Genomic DNA, 16,218 nt, shown 5'->3' with positions numbered 1-16,218 from the left:
CGGGGGGAGAGGGGGAGATCATTAGGATGTGCCTTTGGGCAGGGGCAGCAGCGCGAGCAGGTTATGCTGGTGAACGTAAGTAAGGTGGTGGGGGAGAAGGCCAAGAGGGGGGAAAGGGGAAGTTGGGGGGGGGGGGGGAAAGAAGGGGAAGGGGAAAAGCGGGGGGGAGGGGGAGGGTGTTTCTGCGACGCGGCAGAGGGTGAAAGATGACATGGTCAAGGGTGAAGAAAGGGGCCATCTGGGATGGGCTAGGTACAGAGTGGAATTAATGGGGCAGGAGTTCAGTGGGGAAGATGAGGGACGGTAGAGGGGATTGGAGGCGCAAGCCTCCGGTAAGGTTGGTAACGTGGAACGACCGGGGACTGAATGGGCCGGTTTAAAGGTCACGGGTGTTCGCGCACCTCAGGAGCTTGAAAGCAGGGGTTGTCTTTTTGCAGGAGACACACCTCCGTGTGAAGGACCAGGTTAGGTTAAGGAAAGGGTGGGTTGGGCAGGTTTTTCCACTCAGGGTTTGATTTGAAATCGAGGGGTGTGGCAATTTTAATGAGCCCCAGGTCGATGGGTAGAGTACGAATGGCAAGGGAGCTGGGGGGTTTATGGAGAGGATGGGTATGGTGGATCCATAGGGCTTTCAGAACCCAGGGGGAAGGGAGCATTCCTTCTTTTCACACGTCTATAAGGTGTATTCGAAGATTGATTACTTTGTAGTGAGTCGGGAGATTTTGGTTGGGGTGGAGGGGGCAGAGTATGCGGGGATAGTTATCTCGGACCATGCACCCCACTGGCTGGATATTCGGTTCAGTACAGGATGAGAACAGAGAACAGAGACCGGGGTGGAGATTTGACTCGGGGTTGTTGGCAGATGGAGGTTTTTGTGACGCTTGGCGATTAGGGATTATGTGGAGTTCAATCAGAATGGGGAGGTGTCGGCGGGCATTTTTTGGGAAGCACTGAAGGCAGTGGTCTGGGGAGAAATTATCTCATTTACGGTTCGTGCGAATAAGGAAAGGAGGGCGCAACATGACCGTCTAGCGAGCGAGATAGTGGAGGTGGACAGGGAATATTCGAGGGTGCCCACCGTGGAGGGATTGGCGTGGAGGAAAAAGTTGCAGGGGCAATTTGACAGGCTGACAACGGGGAGGGCGGTAGGGCAACTGTGTAGGGCAAGAGGAGTGCAATACGAGTATGGGGAGAAGGTGAGCCGCATGCTGGCACACCAGCTGCGGAGGCAGGTTGCATCCAGGGAAATATTGAAGATCTGGACTGGGGCTGGGGATGTGGGGCGGGATTCTCCCCCACCAGGCGGGGCGGGGGGTCCCGGCGGGACGGAGTGGCGTGAACCACTTCGGCGTCAGGCTGCCTCAAAAGGTGCGGAGGATTCCGCACCTTTAGGGGCTAGGCCTGCACCTTTAGGGACTAGACCCGCCCCGGAGTGGTTGGCGCCCCGCTGGCTGACGTGGAAGGCCTTTGGCGCCACGCTGCTGACGTCATCCCCGTGCATGCGCAGGGGAGGGGTCACCTACGCGTCGGCCATGGCGGAGGTTGATGGTCGGCGCGGAGGAAAAGAGTGCCCCCACGGCACAGGCCCGCCCGCGGATCGGTGGGCCCCGATCGCGGGCATGGCCACCGTGGAGCCACCCCCCGGGGCCAGATCGCCCCACGCCCTGCCCAGGACCCCGGAGCCAGCCCGTGCTGCCAGGACCCGCCGGTAAGGGACCCGGTTCAATTTACGCCAGTGGGACTGGCATAGAAGCAGCGGGACTTCGGCCCATCGCGGGCCGGAGAATTCGGCGGCCGGCGGGGGCGGGATTCACGCCGTCCCCCGGCGATTCCCTGACCCGGCGGGGGGGTCGAAGAATCCCGCCCGTGGTGTCAGAGCCAAGGAAGATAAATGAGGCATTTAGAGAGTATTACCAGGGACTTTATGAGGCAGACCCAGGAGGAGAGATGGGGGACTTGGGGTGATTTCTGGGCGAGCTGGAATTTCCCCAGGTGGAGGAAGCAAAGAGGCAGGCATTGGAGGAGCCCCTGGGGCTGAGGGAGGTGCTGGATAGTATCAGGGGTATGAAGTCGGGGAAGGCCCCTGGGCCGGATGGGTACACGGCAGAATTTTATAAGGAATTTGCGGCGACCTGGCACCACGTCTGTTGGGGGAGTTTAATGAAGCACTGGAGAAGGGGGAGTTGCCGTAGATGATGAAGCAGGCAGTAATCACACTAATCCACAAAAAAGGGAAGCATCCGGTGGAATGTGGGTCATCAAGACCCATATCACTATTGAACACGGATGTGAAAGTATTGGCTATGTTGTTTGCAGGCAGGATGGAGGATTGTGTCCCGGGGGTGGTTGCAGAAGGGCAGGCAGCTCGCGAGTAATACAAGACGGCTGTTGAATGTGGTGATGAATCCGTCGAGAGCTCTGGTACCGGAGGTGGTGGTGTCCATGGACGCAGAGAAAGCATTTGATCGGGTGGAGTGGCGGTGCTTGTTCGAAGTTTTGGGAAGGTTTGGGTTTGGGCCTAGATTTGTGGCATGGGTGCGTTTGCTGTATGTGGCGCCAAGAGCGAGGGTGAGGACGAATGATATGAGGTCACAAACCTTTGACTTACACAGTGGTATGAGGCAGGGGTGCCCGCTGTCGCCGCTGCTGTTTGCGCTGGCCATAGAGCCATTGGCGATGGCTCTCAGGGGGTCGGCAGAGTGGCAGAGGATAATGAGGGGACAGAGGGAGCATCGGGTGTCGCTCTCTGCCGATGATCTCTTGCTGTATGTTTCGGATCCATTGGAGAGTATGGGAAGGATTATGGGCCTGTTGGGGAGGTGTGGAGGGTTCTCAGGATACAAGCTGAATGTAGGGAAAAGCGAGGTATTCTCGGTGAATGAGCTGGCAGAGCGGGCTAATTTAGGGGGGATGCCATTTACGGTGGCGAGGGATAGGTTTAGGTACTTGGGGATTCAGGTAGCGAGGGAATGGACAGGACTCCATAAGTGAAACTTAACAAAGCTGGTGGAGGAGGCCAGGGAGGATCTTAAGAGGTGGGAAACACTGCACTTAACGTTGGCGGGGAGGGTGCAAGTGGTGAAAATGAATATTCTGCCGAGGTTCTTGTTTATCTTTCAGGCTCTCCCGATCTTTATAAGACCTTTTTCGGAAAGTGGACACAATCATCTCTGACTTTGTATGAGCGGGGAAGGTGCCGAGGGTGGGGAGGACCCTGCTACAGATGTAGCAGGGGGGGTTGGCGTTATTATTATTGGGCGGCGAATGTGGACAAGGTGCGGCGATGGTGGGAAGGAGAAGGGGTAGAGTGGGTTGGGATGGAGGAGGAATCTTGTAAGGGGTCTAGTTTGAGGGCTATGGTGACGGCAGCATTGCCAATGGCTCCGAGTAGGTATTCAGGGAGCCCAGTGGTGCAGTTCACGGTGAAGATATGGAATCAGCTGAGGAGGCATTTTAGGGTGGAAGGGATCTCGGTGCTAACGCCGCTGTGCGAGAATCATGGGTTTGAGCCGGGGGAGATGGATAGTGTATACAGGAGGTGGAGGGAAGTGGGGCTGGTCAAGGTGAGGGATTTATATTTGGAGGAAGGGTTCGCCAGTCTGGAGGAGCTAAGGGGGAGGGTAGAGCTGCCGAGGGGTAGTGAGTTCAGGTATTTACAGGTTAGGGACTTTGCATGAAAGGTCTGGAAGGGGTTCCCTAGATTGCCGGGATACACTCTACTGGAGCGACTGCTGCTTCCGGATGTGGAAGGGGGAGGGAAGAATTGGGAATATATATATATAAGAGGCTGGGGGAGCAGGGAGGCGAGCGGGTGGTGAAGATCAAGGAGAAATGGGAAGTGGAGTTGGGAATGGAGATCAACTGGGGAGTATGGAGTGAGGCACTGCGAAGGGTAAACGGGACCTCCTCTTGTGCAAGGATGAGCCTGATACAGTTTAAGGTGGTGCACAGGGTGCATATGACTCGGGCGAGAATGAGTGGGTTCTTTCAGGGGGTAGCAGATGAATGTGAGACGTGTGAGCGGGGGCCAGCGAATCATGCGCACATGTTTTGGGGTTGTGAAAAATTGGGAAGGTTCTGGGCGGGAGTGTTCGCAGTCTTAGCCAGGATAGTGGGGAAGGGAGTGGACCCGGACCCTTTGGTGGCGATATTTGGGGTTTCAGAGAAGCAGGAGTTCATGGAGAGGAGGAAGGCCGATGTCTTTTCCTTCGCCTCTCTGATTGCATAGCAGCAAATTTTGCTGGAGTGGCCATTGGCATCGCCACAGGGGGTAGCAGCATGGTTGGGTGACCTGTATGACTTCCTGCGGTTAGAGAAGATAAAGTATCAGTTAAGGGGTTCAGCAGGGGAGATTGAGAAAAGGTGGGGGATGTTTGTGACCATGTTTGAGGAGCTGTTTGTCGCAGCGGGTGGGGGGGGGGGGGGTGCGGTGGGTGATGGGGAGGGGGGGGGGTGAAAACGGAAAAAAATCTGTACAAACTGTTCAGTTGATTGTTGGGAAGAACGTTTCCCGGGGTGTTTATTTGCTGTAACCTACTTTGATACAAGTTTGGGTAAAATGCGTTTTAAAAAAAAGAAGGCAAATGCCTCATGTCCCGACAAGAGTAGGATCGTACTTCTGAGGCTGCATAAGGTTCTGGTCAGACCCCGGGCGGGATTCACTCAGCCCGGGGCCGGGCCGGAGAATCCCCGCGACCGGTGTGCTGCCCCGATGGCGGTACGCAGACCATAAGAGAATTGGCGCCGGCGTGGTTGGCGCGGCGCGGGTCGGGGGCCGCTCTACGCAGCCGGCCCGCGGATTCTCAGCCCGGGATGGGTCGAGCGGCCGTCGTAAAAAAGCAGAGTCCCGCCGGCGTCGTCCACATCTGCTCTCAGCTGGCGGGAACTCGGCATGGAAGGGTCGGGGGGGGGGCGGCCTGTGGGGGGGGGGGGGTGGCGACCCCGGGGGGGCGGGGTGGGGGCCTCTGATGTGGACTGGCCTGCGATCGGGGCCCACCAATCGGCGGGCTGGCCTCTCTGGCTGGGGGCCTCCTTTCTTCCATGCCGGCCCCTGTAGCCCTGCGCCATGTTACGTCGGGGCCGGCGCGTTGAAGGAAGCCACTGTTCATGCGTGGATCCCGCGGTGCCCAGCTGATGCTGGGATCGGCAGCTGGAGCGGTGTGAATCGCTCCAGTGCCGTGCTGGCCCCCTGTAGGGGCCAGAATTGCTGATCCTGAGGCACGGCATTTCCGACGGCGTCAACGCTTAGCCTCATGATCACAGAATCCCGCCTCCCATTTGGAGTATTGTGAGCAGTTTTGGGCCTCGCATCTAACGAAGGATGTGCTGGCCTTGGAAAGGCTGCAGAGGAGGTTCACAAGAATGATCCCTGGAATGAAGAGCTTGTTGCTTGAGGAGTGGTTGAAGACTCTGGGATTGTACACATTGAAGTTTAGAAGGATGAGGGTGGGATCTTTTAAAAATTACGGGATACTTTGAGGCCTAGATAGAGTGGACGTGGCGAGGACGTTTCCACTAGTAGGAAAAATTAGAACCCGAAGGGATTCAATGTGGATGACAGGGGTTCAGACCATTAATTGGAGAACCAGTGAGGGTCCCGCGTCACCTTATTTCAGAGGCCTGGGGCCAATTAATTCCAGTGAGACACGTATCATGGCAGCATGGGGACTTCAACCTAATTAAACCCCAAGTAGGGTGGAAGTCCCACCTGCCAGCCACTCAGAGCATCTCTCATGGAGAGCAGTGGCCACTGCTGGAAGTACATTGGGAATGCCATGAGGACCACTGATGGATCACCAGAGGTGACAGTGGGTGGGAAAGAGGTAATGGGGAGGGAGTGGGGTTCAGAAGCAGCAAAGGGGATGTGTTTCCTGTGGGGTTTCCCCTTTATAATGCCAGGATCCTTGATTGGGCACAGAGTGACCATGAAAGAAGTGACCCAAACCGCCAGAATAGGACACCGATGCAGGTCCAGTGGAAGAAGAAGAGAACACCCCACCCCTTCACCAGCACCGGTAGCGCACCGAAAGAAAACACAAAACAGGCTGGAATATAACATGGACACCAGATGCACAGTGAAGACACAATTGAGACAAAAAACTAAAAGAATACAATACCGCAGCTGCCGAGTCAGTGCACCCCCCCCCCCCCCCCCCCCCGGTCACCCTGGCAGTGCTCCTGCTGGCCGTGCAGTGCCACTTGGGCACCATGGAGTGCCAGGCTGTTGCCAAGGTACCAGCCTGGCAGAGCCAAATCAAATTGCCCACATTCCAGGGAGTTCTTGGACTTGACAATCCTCTTTGTGGAAGTTGACCATGGCTTGTCACACTTAATGTCCTGAACAATAGTGATGGAGAGTATGTAATCATTATGGGTTATTTTATTGTTCTCTTTCTCTGCAAAGTGTGAAGGAACTCATCTTAAAGCCTTTATTGGGCTTTAATTATAACTCACGCCCTTACAAATTTGAAAATCAATTATGTTGTGTTAATTGATGAGTTAGCAAAATAGAAAACATCTCTTAATCATTGTCTTGTTTGTTCATGATTTAGACTATCCTCTTACTGGGAGGTCATTCACCCTTATTCAGAATTCCTGCCAAAAGTATTTTTTTTCTGGCTATGTCATCCATACCCTGGGGAATTGTGGGAATGAGCAACTTCACTTTTATTATTTCTAGCAGCAATCCAGTATTCAAGCTATTTATCAATGAAAAAAAGTAAACCCTTAATCATGTGAATAAATCAAATCCTTATATTGTGAGGAATAAAAAAGGTACCTTAGCAGCTGCCTTAGTCCTAATTGTTCAAGCTCTCTAGCTGATCATTTCTGACTCCTCTCACTCTCTCAATACCTTTTTCAAACCTTTTGTAAATCCATATCTTGGACCATATTTCCATTCCAACTCCTGCACTCTTGAAATGGCCTGCATTTCCGTTCTTATTTAATGTAGCAATTTAAGGAGTAATATTAAGCTGATCTGCATTCAAGGTTTGGCCTGGGAATTGGAGAATCCATTTTGGAAAGTGAGAAACGGTGATTTGCAATGTTAAACTGGAGGTGTGGATTTTACCAGTGAGTTTATGTCCTATTGGGAATGAAATTAACTGGATGTGATCAATTTCTGGTGAACCCAAATGACAAACAACTAACTCTGATAATCTTACACAATTTAAAAAAACAGAGAAATTCAAGCTCATTTTAATTTGTTGAAGGAAAAAAATGTGCCTCTAAAATGGAAAATTCAAATTCCACTGATCTCCCATGAAAAATGAATGAAAATGAGAGTGTGATTCTCAAACAAAGTTTGACTATACAACTCAAGCTATCACCTTCATTGTCTTCCGTAATGAGGTAATCTTTTTAAAGGATAATATGAAACGATTGCTAATAAGCTTTTACTTTTATCCAGTTGTTTGTGCTTCTGGTTTGACGTCTCTCAAACAATTGGATGTGCAAATAATCAGATATTTATTCTGATTTGCTCAAACATAAAACCCAGACTGTCGTTGACTATCTTACACCCATCTTTTAATTGTTCTTTCAATACAATTTTTCCAAAATGAATGCTTTGAGAATAGCTGGTAATCTCAAATTCTCTCTTTTCCCTCCATCAGCTTCACCTACCCCTGCTCAATGTGCATGATCTCACAGATATATCGCTGGATGTTGCAAAAGGTTGCACCTACCTTGAAAAAATGCACTTTGTCCACAGGTAAGTAACCATTTATATGATAGTTGATCCTGAATGTTGCTGTAGAAGAGGTAGATGTAAACAACTGGGGCTGGATTCTCCGCTGGCGGGATTCTCCGTTGCGCCAGCAGCGCACCCATGCCCGGGATTTCCCAATGGCATGCGGCTGCCCACAATGGGGAGCACCATTGGCCGGCTGGTGGGATGGAGAATCTCGCTGCCGGCTGGTGCGGCGGGACAAAGAATTCCTGGTGTTTTTGCCCAAATAAACCAATTTTAGGGCAAGTACTTATCTGGCAATTATAGTTAACCTGCCTTAATGAGGCCCATAACACATTTCTTTCTAAAAAGCTAGCTTGATAACACTTGTCAGTTATGGCAACATGCAGCTCATGAAGCAGCCCCAATGAAGCAAAATTTTAAAACAAAATATATTTTCAAAACAGATTTCTGATTGCCTTGTGGAAGATTTGTAACTGGAAAATCTTGATGTGCATCCTGCAAAGGACTTTGAGCTCGCACCAGCCGTCAGCAGGATGGGCAGTGAGGGCGGAAAATTCCACGAGAACTGGGAAACGCAATTCTCATCGGAGAGATCGCCTTTTCCTACTTTCCCGGCCTCTCGCTAGTGATGTCACAAAGGGCGTGAGCCTCTTTTAATAGTTTTGCATCAATTTCCATGTTATTAGCAGGCCCACTGCCACCTGATCTCCCTCCCCCTCACTAAATAATCATACCTAGCCGATGTGACACACGTCGGCAAGGTTCACGACAGATGAGATGTCGTGGAGATCCCTGTGGGGACCAGAGGTAAATATATCCCCCAGATGATAGAGGGATATGCCCTGTACTGTCCCCTGGCATATGTTGGCACAGTGCTAACCTTGCAGTGCCAATCTGGCAATGCAAACCTGTGCCAGGGGTAGTGCCAGGGCCAGGCACTAGTGTGAGCCTCGTGGTATGGGGGGGCATTTATGTGTGGTGTGGTGGGGAGTGAACACTGAGGGGGAGGCGCGAAGAGTGTGTGGTGTGGAATGCCAGCGATAAATATTGGGGGGTGGGGGGGGTGAAATGTTGGTGATGAATATGGGGGTGGGAATTTTAGTGAGGATTGTCGGGGGCGGGGGAGAGCCCCCAATACCACTGTGACGGGGGCTGAGGGCCATTAGCCTGCAGTGATGATTGGGGAGTCATCCACCTTCCCGACTCTATCAGCCCCCCCCCCCCCCCCCCCCCCCCCCCCTGCCAGAGTGATGGCTCATTCATTTTTTTTTCTCGAAGCTCGATATCTGAACAGAAGCTGGTCTGTGCAACATCAGTTTTCAATCTGAAATCTGACTTTGCCCTCTCAGCAAAACTCTGCCAATTTGCACAAAGACGCCAAAAACTCGGTAACGGACTTCCCTGGGGTCTTCTCGGCAGTATTGAATCATTACCTCTGTACAGTAACTGACGGTTTGGTGTCGTAGTGTTTTGCCACGAGCACCACTAGCTCTTCAAATGTCTTGGATTCTGGGGCCATGGGAGACTTTAGGCTCTTTATGACGCTGAAAGTGGGGGCCCCACAGGAGGCCAGAAGAATTATGTCTGGTGATCATCCTCAACAATAACGTTTGCCTTAAAAAAAAAAAAAAGGTCATACGCTGCACATATTGAGCTCAGTCCTCTGAACCCGCATCGAATGTATAGAGTCTGCCACAGAGTGGCATTTTCAAAATGGTGCAAACCTTATCCTTTTGTGAAGAGAGGTGAGTGTGTTCCAACTGGTTAGTAGCGTCGACTGTACTTCCGCTTTATCTTCATCGCCAATTTACTTGTCACAGAGGGGCTTGGAAAGCAAAGTCAAAACGAATGGTTTGTTACCAAAGTAAAGTGGATACAAGTAACAGCCCCAGTCTCAGCTGGGACTACTCTGCAGCTCAGCTCCTGCCTGGCTGGCTTTTAATTAGCATAGTTAACGATCCTGCTGATGGGCCTCCGCCCCTCAGTGGGGGAGCTCGTACTCCACAACGCTCATGGGGTGATTAATCGGGTCATACCTGTGGATCTCGTGGGGGTTATAAAAGATGCACTCACCTGAGCTCCTCCGACGGGAAGCCCCACCAGATGTACATCATGGAAAGCCAGTCACGATTCATATTGGCATTCCCTAATGTCAACATGAATGGATAATCGAATGGAGGAATTGTGAGGCGTAGAAAGGCCTGACATTTATATTCAAATTTATTACAATGGGGTTCCCGATGTTGAGTGTCGGGATTCCCGCTTTGACACTGGCAAGGGGCGGGGACAATCGCAACAAAACTTCCCGCCGACATAAAACTTGATTTTTGACTCTCGTGGGATTTTTTGCCCCTGTCACCAAACCCATCTGAAAATTTCGGACTGGGTTTCCTTTTGTGAGATCAGTGAAGGTTAAGAGGAATGGTGCTGGACGTGTGCAAAATTGGGAAAGGTATTAATCGGGTAAGTAATGAACGCCCATTTCCATTGGTCAGTAGGTTGGGAAGTAGATGCCTTAACTTTACGGTCATCAACCAAGGGAACAAATGAAGAGCCGAAAATCCTCCCTTCTCCGCGGAAGATAGTTATAGTCCATGGGATACTATTCTAGACACACAAATAGCTGCAACGCCATCCTTATTTAAGTTGTTCATGTCTACATAAGCTGCATGATTAATATATATTCCAATGACCGAAAGTGCGCAAGAATTCCAAGGTACCATGGGCGGCACGGTGGCACAGTGGTTAGCACTGCTCCATCATGCGGTAAGGACCCAGGTTCAATCCTGGTCCTGGGTCACTGTCCGCGTGGAGTTTGCACATTCTCCCCGGTGTCTGCATGAGTCTCATCCCCACAACCCAAAGATGTGCAGTGTAGCTGGATTGGTCACGCTAAATTGTCCCTTAAATGTAAAAATTAAAAAAAAAGGAACTGATTATCAAAGGTGATCTAACGATTTATAATTAAAAAAAATCTTTAATGGCATGTGGTCGTCCCTGGTAGGAGGAGCATTTATTGGCCATCCCTAATTGTCCCTAATTGTCCTTCATAAGGCGCAAATGAGCTGGCTGTCACCTTGAGTATAATTGAGTGGTTTGGTTGGCCATTTCTGAGGGTTGTTAAGAGTTAACCAGTGGGTCTGTAAGTCACGTATCTGCCAGATGTGGCAAAGCCAGGCGGCTTCCTTCCCTAAAGAACATTGAAACAGTTGGGATTTTACTGCAATCGGACAAGTTTCATGGTCAGTGACGCTGGCTTTTTATTCCAGGTTGAATTTAAATTTCCCAGCTGCTGTGGTAAGATTTCGGGCGAGATTCTCCGACCCCCCGCCGGGTCGGAGAATCACCGGGGGCTGGCGTGAATCCCGCCCCCGCCGGTTGCCAAATTCTCTGGCACCGGAGATTCGGCAGGGGCGGGAATCACGCCGCGCCGGTTGGCGCCCCCCCCCCCGCGATTCTCCGGCCGAAGTCCTGCTGCTAGAATGCCTGTCCCGCCGGCGTGGATTAAACCACATCTCTTACCGGCGGGACAAGGCGGCGCGGGCGGGCTCTGGGGGGGGGGGGGGGGGCGAGCGATCTGGCCCCGGGGGGTGCCCCCACGGTGGCCTGGCCCGCGATCGGGGCCCACCGATCCGCCGGCGGGCCTGTGCCGTGGGGGCACTCTTTTCCTTCCGCCTTCGCCACGGTCTCCACCATGGCGGAGGTGGAAGAGACTTGCTCCACAGCGCATGCGTGGGGATGCCGTGAGCGGCCGCTAACGCTCCCGCGCATGCGCCGCCGGCAATGTCATTTCCGCACCAGCTGGCGGGGCACCAAAGGCCTTTTCCGCCAGCTGGCGGGGTGGAAATCAGTCCGGCGCGGGCCTAGCCCCTCCAGCTGAGGGCTCGGCCCCCCAAGATGCGGAGGATTCCGCACCTTTGGGGCGGCGCGATGCCGGACTGATTTGCGCCGTTTATGGCGCCGGTCGGCGGACATCGCGCCGATACCGGAGAATTTCGCCCCTCATCTCTGGATCATAAAACCAGGCCTCCGGATTACTAGTCCAGTAATGTAACCACGATGCTACTGGCCCCATGACGCAAAAGGTTCAAATATCCAGACTTCACATTTGTAATTGATACAATAATTCTAATGACTATTCAGCAACACCACCTTAATTTCATTTCTCATTTATAATATTAGGAGTGGGGAGTTGGGATTCTAGTTTATTATGAAGAGGAGTGAGATCCAATGAGCCTTTCAGCACTAACAAAATGAGTTGCATCTAAACGTTGTTCCTTTCACCCAATTCTAATGTTGTATCTGCTTCACTATTATTTGTAGCATTCCCACAATTTTCAAGCTTTGTAGTAATAGGGGCTGGTTTAGCTCACTGGGCTAAATCGCTAGCTTTTAAAGCAGACCAAGGCAGGCCAGCAGCACGGTTCAATTCCCGTACCAGCCTCCCCAAACAGGCGCCGGAATGTGGCGACTAGGGGCTTTTCACAGTAACTTCATTAAAGCCGACTTGCGACAATAAGCGATTTTCATTTCATTTTCATTTCAATTTGTTTGAACCGATGGATCATCATTTGGAAATGGAAAGAATCACTGTCCATAGCCAAATGATTTGCAGCTGCCTCTGGCAATTAGGCTGCAAGAATTGCAGGTGAAAGAGACAACACAGTCAGTCAAGCTTGTGACTCATTTCCTGTAGAGTTGCTATTCCGAGGAAGCATGATCAGAAGATAAATGGTACTCATATTCTGGTTGCAGTAATTGTGCAGATTGTACATTCCAAGAGGGCTGGAGACTCCAGTATATTATTTTGTTAATGTTATAAAACTACCTTTGCTGATGAGCTACCAGAGCTTTTCTGAAATTAACTATAGTTTATAAAGAAATAGAAAGTAATTAAAATACTGTGGGGTCAATTCTCATCACCCTCACCAGGTAGGAATGGGGCAGTGTCCCCAAATCATGACTCTGAACTTAATGCCCCATTCCTGATTCTGATCCACCTACCGTCATTCTTCTGTACCGAAAATAAGTTATTTTCATATTTTGCTTTCTGCTGCCTTTCTTGTTTATGATGAACTACTAACTTCCCTTTGGAGGTCTTGCGAGGTTTTGCCAGCATTGGTTCTCCAGATGTGGGGTTGGATTCTCTGGTTTCCGCAGCTGCGTGTTACTTGGCGGCGCGCCCGTTTTGTTGGTGCCGGGGTTCTCCACTCCCACCGCTTGTCACAGTGATTTCCCATTGAAGCCACCCCATGCTTCTGGGAAACCCGTGGGCCGGGGGGGCGGGGGGGGGGCTGCCGGTGGGAACAGGGGATCCCAGCGGTCAGAGAATTCCGGCTGTGATGTTTGACAGGACCATTTGTGGCTCATTGACAGACAGTGAAAATGAAAATGAAAATCACTTATTGTCACAAGTAGGCTTCAATGAAGTTACTATGAAAAGCCCCTAGTCGCCACATTCCGGCGCCTGTTCGGGGAGGCTGGTACGGGAACGTTTATAGTGCACGTTTATAGAATCATAGAATTTACAGAGCAGAAGGAGGCCATTCGGCCCATCGAGTCTGCACCGGCTCTTGGAAAGAGCACCCTACCCAAGGTCCACACTTCCACCCTATCCCCATAACCCAGTAACCCCACCCAACACTAAGGGCAATTTTGGACACTAAGGGCAATTTAGCTTGGCCAATCCACCTAACCTGCACATCTTTGGACTGTGGGAGGAAACCGGAGCACCCGGAGGAAACCCACGCACACACGGGGAGAACGTGCAGACTCCACACAGACAGTGACCCAAGCCAGAAATCGAACCTGGGATCCTGGAGCTGTGAAGCAATTGTGCTAACCACAATGCTGCGTGCTGACCAAAACAAAACATTCACGTTTTAGGAAATATTGATGTGCTGATCGCATTTTAGCAGACCATGGTCTTTATGTAACTGCTGTAGTAGTACAAGTGCACCTTTATTTATTTTAGGGATCTGGCTGCTAGAAACTGCTTAGTCTCCACAAAGAATTACAACTCCGCAAACCGCAACGTGAAAATAGGAGACTTTGGTCTTGCAAGAGACATCTACAACAATGATTATTATAGAAAGGAAGGAGAGGGTTTGCTTCCTGTTAGGTGGATGGCACCTGAGAGCTTAATTGATGGGTTGTTCACGAATCAGTCTGATGTCTGGTGAGTAAATAGCTCATGTTAATTGAATTGTAAAGTGTTTATTGTGCCTGATCATATCTGTCAGATTCATCCATGCTTGGAAAACGGTGATAGATCATGAGCATCATTATGGAGGATCTTACAAACAGCAGTGAGAAAAATGACCAGTGGATCTTATTTTTTTTGGTGGTGTTTGAAGGAAGACTGTCCAAATTGGAGCTTGTTGGACCTTTACTACCAACCACCTGAATAACATCGGAACAGACAGATCCAAACTCAGTTTAGCTCTTCCACATTGTGGCTCTGTGGTGGTCTGCGATTTGGACGTTTGTGGGTTTAAGTCCCAAGTCAATGACTTGAACACAAACATCTTAAGCTGACATTCAGTGTTTTGGTGGGGTGTTTTGCCTGTTGTTCTGGCCAACGTTTATTTTTTTCACCAATTGATCTAGAATAGCAGTGGGGTAGAATTTCCTCTTTGGACACAATCGGTGATTATATGCAGTAAGCCTCACTCCAATGTGCGGACTCCCAAGGTACCTGAGCCTTTGGGTTCAACCCCTTCGCCTCCGAGACCTCGGTCGCGCGATCCCTGATCAGGCCCCTTATTTGAGGTGTTTCTCCCCCTGACCACAAGGTACCATTCAAACTCTCTTTCCTATTTCTGAACATAAAATCTGCTATGCACCACCGTTTTAAAGTGTAATCTTTTAAATAAAATTGCTTTAAAATTGTTCATCAACACATTTAATTGTGGTAGTTGGGTGAAAACACTTTCATTCAGCTAAAAATGTTTTTCATGTTACAAAATGTAAAAGGATTTTCATCATAGGGCGCAATTCAACGGCCACGCTGCGCCCGAAAAGCAGCTCGTGACAGCGCAGTGTGGCTGTTGAAAGCCGGGAGACCCTGCTCCCGGGATGTAACTGGCTCGCAACGCGTCGCGAGATTCAACGCGATCACACAAGATGTTGCAATGTGAATCCCGCCCACAATGGGCAGGATCACATTTGGGCAAATCTGCATATTAGTAAGCCTCACTCTAATGTGCAGATACTCATGGTACCTGAGGCTTTGGGATTCAACCCCTTCGCCTCAGAGACCTCGGCTGCGTAATCCTTGTTCAGGCCCCTTACTCATTGGCTGGAGTCAAAGTTGAATTCAAACTGAGGCTTTATTAGTATCTGATGTGTGGCCTCCTACAGCAGCTGACGAAATGGCTGCGAGCTGAAGGCCACGCATATTTATAACCCGGCTCCTGGGCGGAGCTAGCATGCAGGGGCCCAGGTGAACCTGTAGTGCAGGTTCTACCGTACAACCCTTAATATAGGAACACAGTGTTTACCACATTCACCCCCTGTTAAAATTGAGTCTGGTGGGGGTGGTGGATAACTATATACAATTCGCAATCTTTAATATTTACAGAACAGTGAAAAAAAAATGTCTCTGGTCATCCGGTGGACCGGTTAGAGGTTCAGCCGGTCCGGCGCCTTGATCGTCCTCTGGGATCGACGAAGTGGAGCCGGCGATGTTGGTGCTGTCATGGTCGAAGTTGACTCCGGGAGCGTGCCGAAATCCTCTTCTTCAACAGGGGTGGGCAGGGGGAGGACAGACAGTCCTAGGGGGGCTGATGGGGGCGGCGGGGGAAGGTAGGATGGCGATGGGGGTGGTGTGGGGGCAGAACCTGCTGGTTCCAGGTCCCTGAGGGAGACGGCATCCTGGCAGCCGTCGGGGAACGCCACGTAGGCGTACTGTGGGTTTGCGTGGAGCAGGTGCACCCTTTCCACCAATGGGTCCGCCTTGTGGAGCCGCACATGTTTATGGAGAAGTACGGTTCCCGGAGCTGTGAGCCAAGTTGTGAGTGATACCCCGGATGTGGACTTCCTGGGGAAGGCAAAAAGACATTCATGCGGTGTACTGTCAGTAGCAGTGCAGAGTAATGAGCGAATGGAATGTAGTGCATCAGGGAGGACCTCGTGCCAGTGGGAGGCCGGGAGATTTCTGGACCGTAGGGCCAGCTGAACGGCCCTCCATACCGTCCTATTCTCCCTTTCTACCTGTCCGTTTCCCCAGGGGTTGTAGCTCGTCGTTCTGCTGGAGGTGATACCCCTGCTGAGCAGGAACTGGCATAGCTCATCACTCATGAATGAGGATCCCCTGTCACTGTGGATGTAGGCGGGGAGCCGAACAGAGTGAAGATAGAATTAAGGGCTTTAATGACGGTGGCAGACGTCATGTCGGGGAATGGGATGGTGAAGGGAAAACGGGGATATTCATCGATCACACTGAGGAAATACGTGTGTCGGTCGGAGGAGGCCTTTGAAATCCACGCTGAGGCGTTCAAAGGGGCGGGAGGTCTTCACCA

General features: G+C 51.1%; 1 protein-coding gene across 1 annotated transcript in view; it reads left to right on the top strand.

Annotated features, from left to right (window-relative positions):
• ros1 (c-ros oncogene 1, receptor tyrosine kinase) overlaps positions 1-16,218 on the top strand; it is a 400,619-nt gene that overhangs the window by 177,319 nt on the left and 207,082 nt on the right. Inside the window, exons 40-41 of the mRNA XM_072513469.1 lie at positions 7,617-7,714; positions 13,671-13,874. Coding sequence (XP_072369570.1) covers positions 7,617-7,714; positions 13,671-13,874 — 302 coding nt within the window. The remainder of the gene's footprint in view (positions 1-7,616; positions 7,715-13,670; positions 13,875-16,218) is intronic.

The sequence above is a fragment of the Scyliorhinus torazame genome, chromosome 8, assembly GCF_047496885.1.
Source record: "Scyliorhinus torazame isolate Kashiwa2021f chromosome 8, sScyTor2.1, whole genome shotgun sequence".
Classification (NCBI taxonomy): Eukaryota; Metazoa; Chordata; class Chondrichthyes; order Carcharhiniformes; family Scyliorhinidae; genus Scyliorhinus; species Scyliorhinus torazame.
Note: the sequence above shows the minus strand (reverse complement) of the source record. Positions and strands in the feature narration are given on the sequence as shown.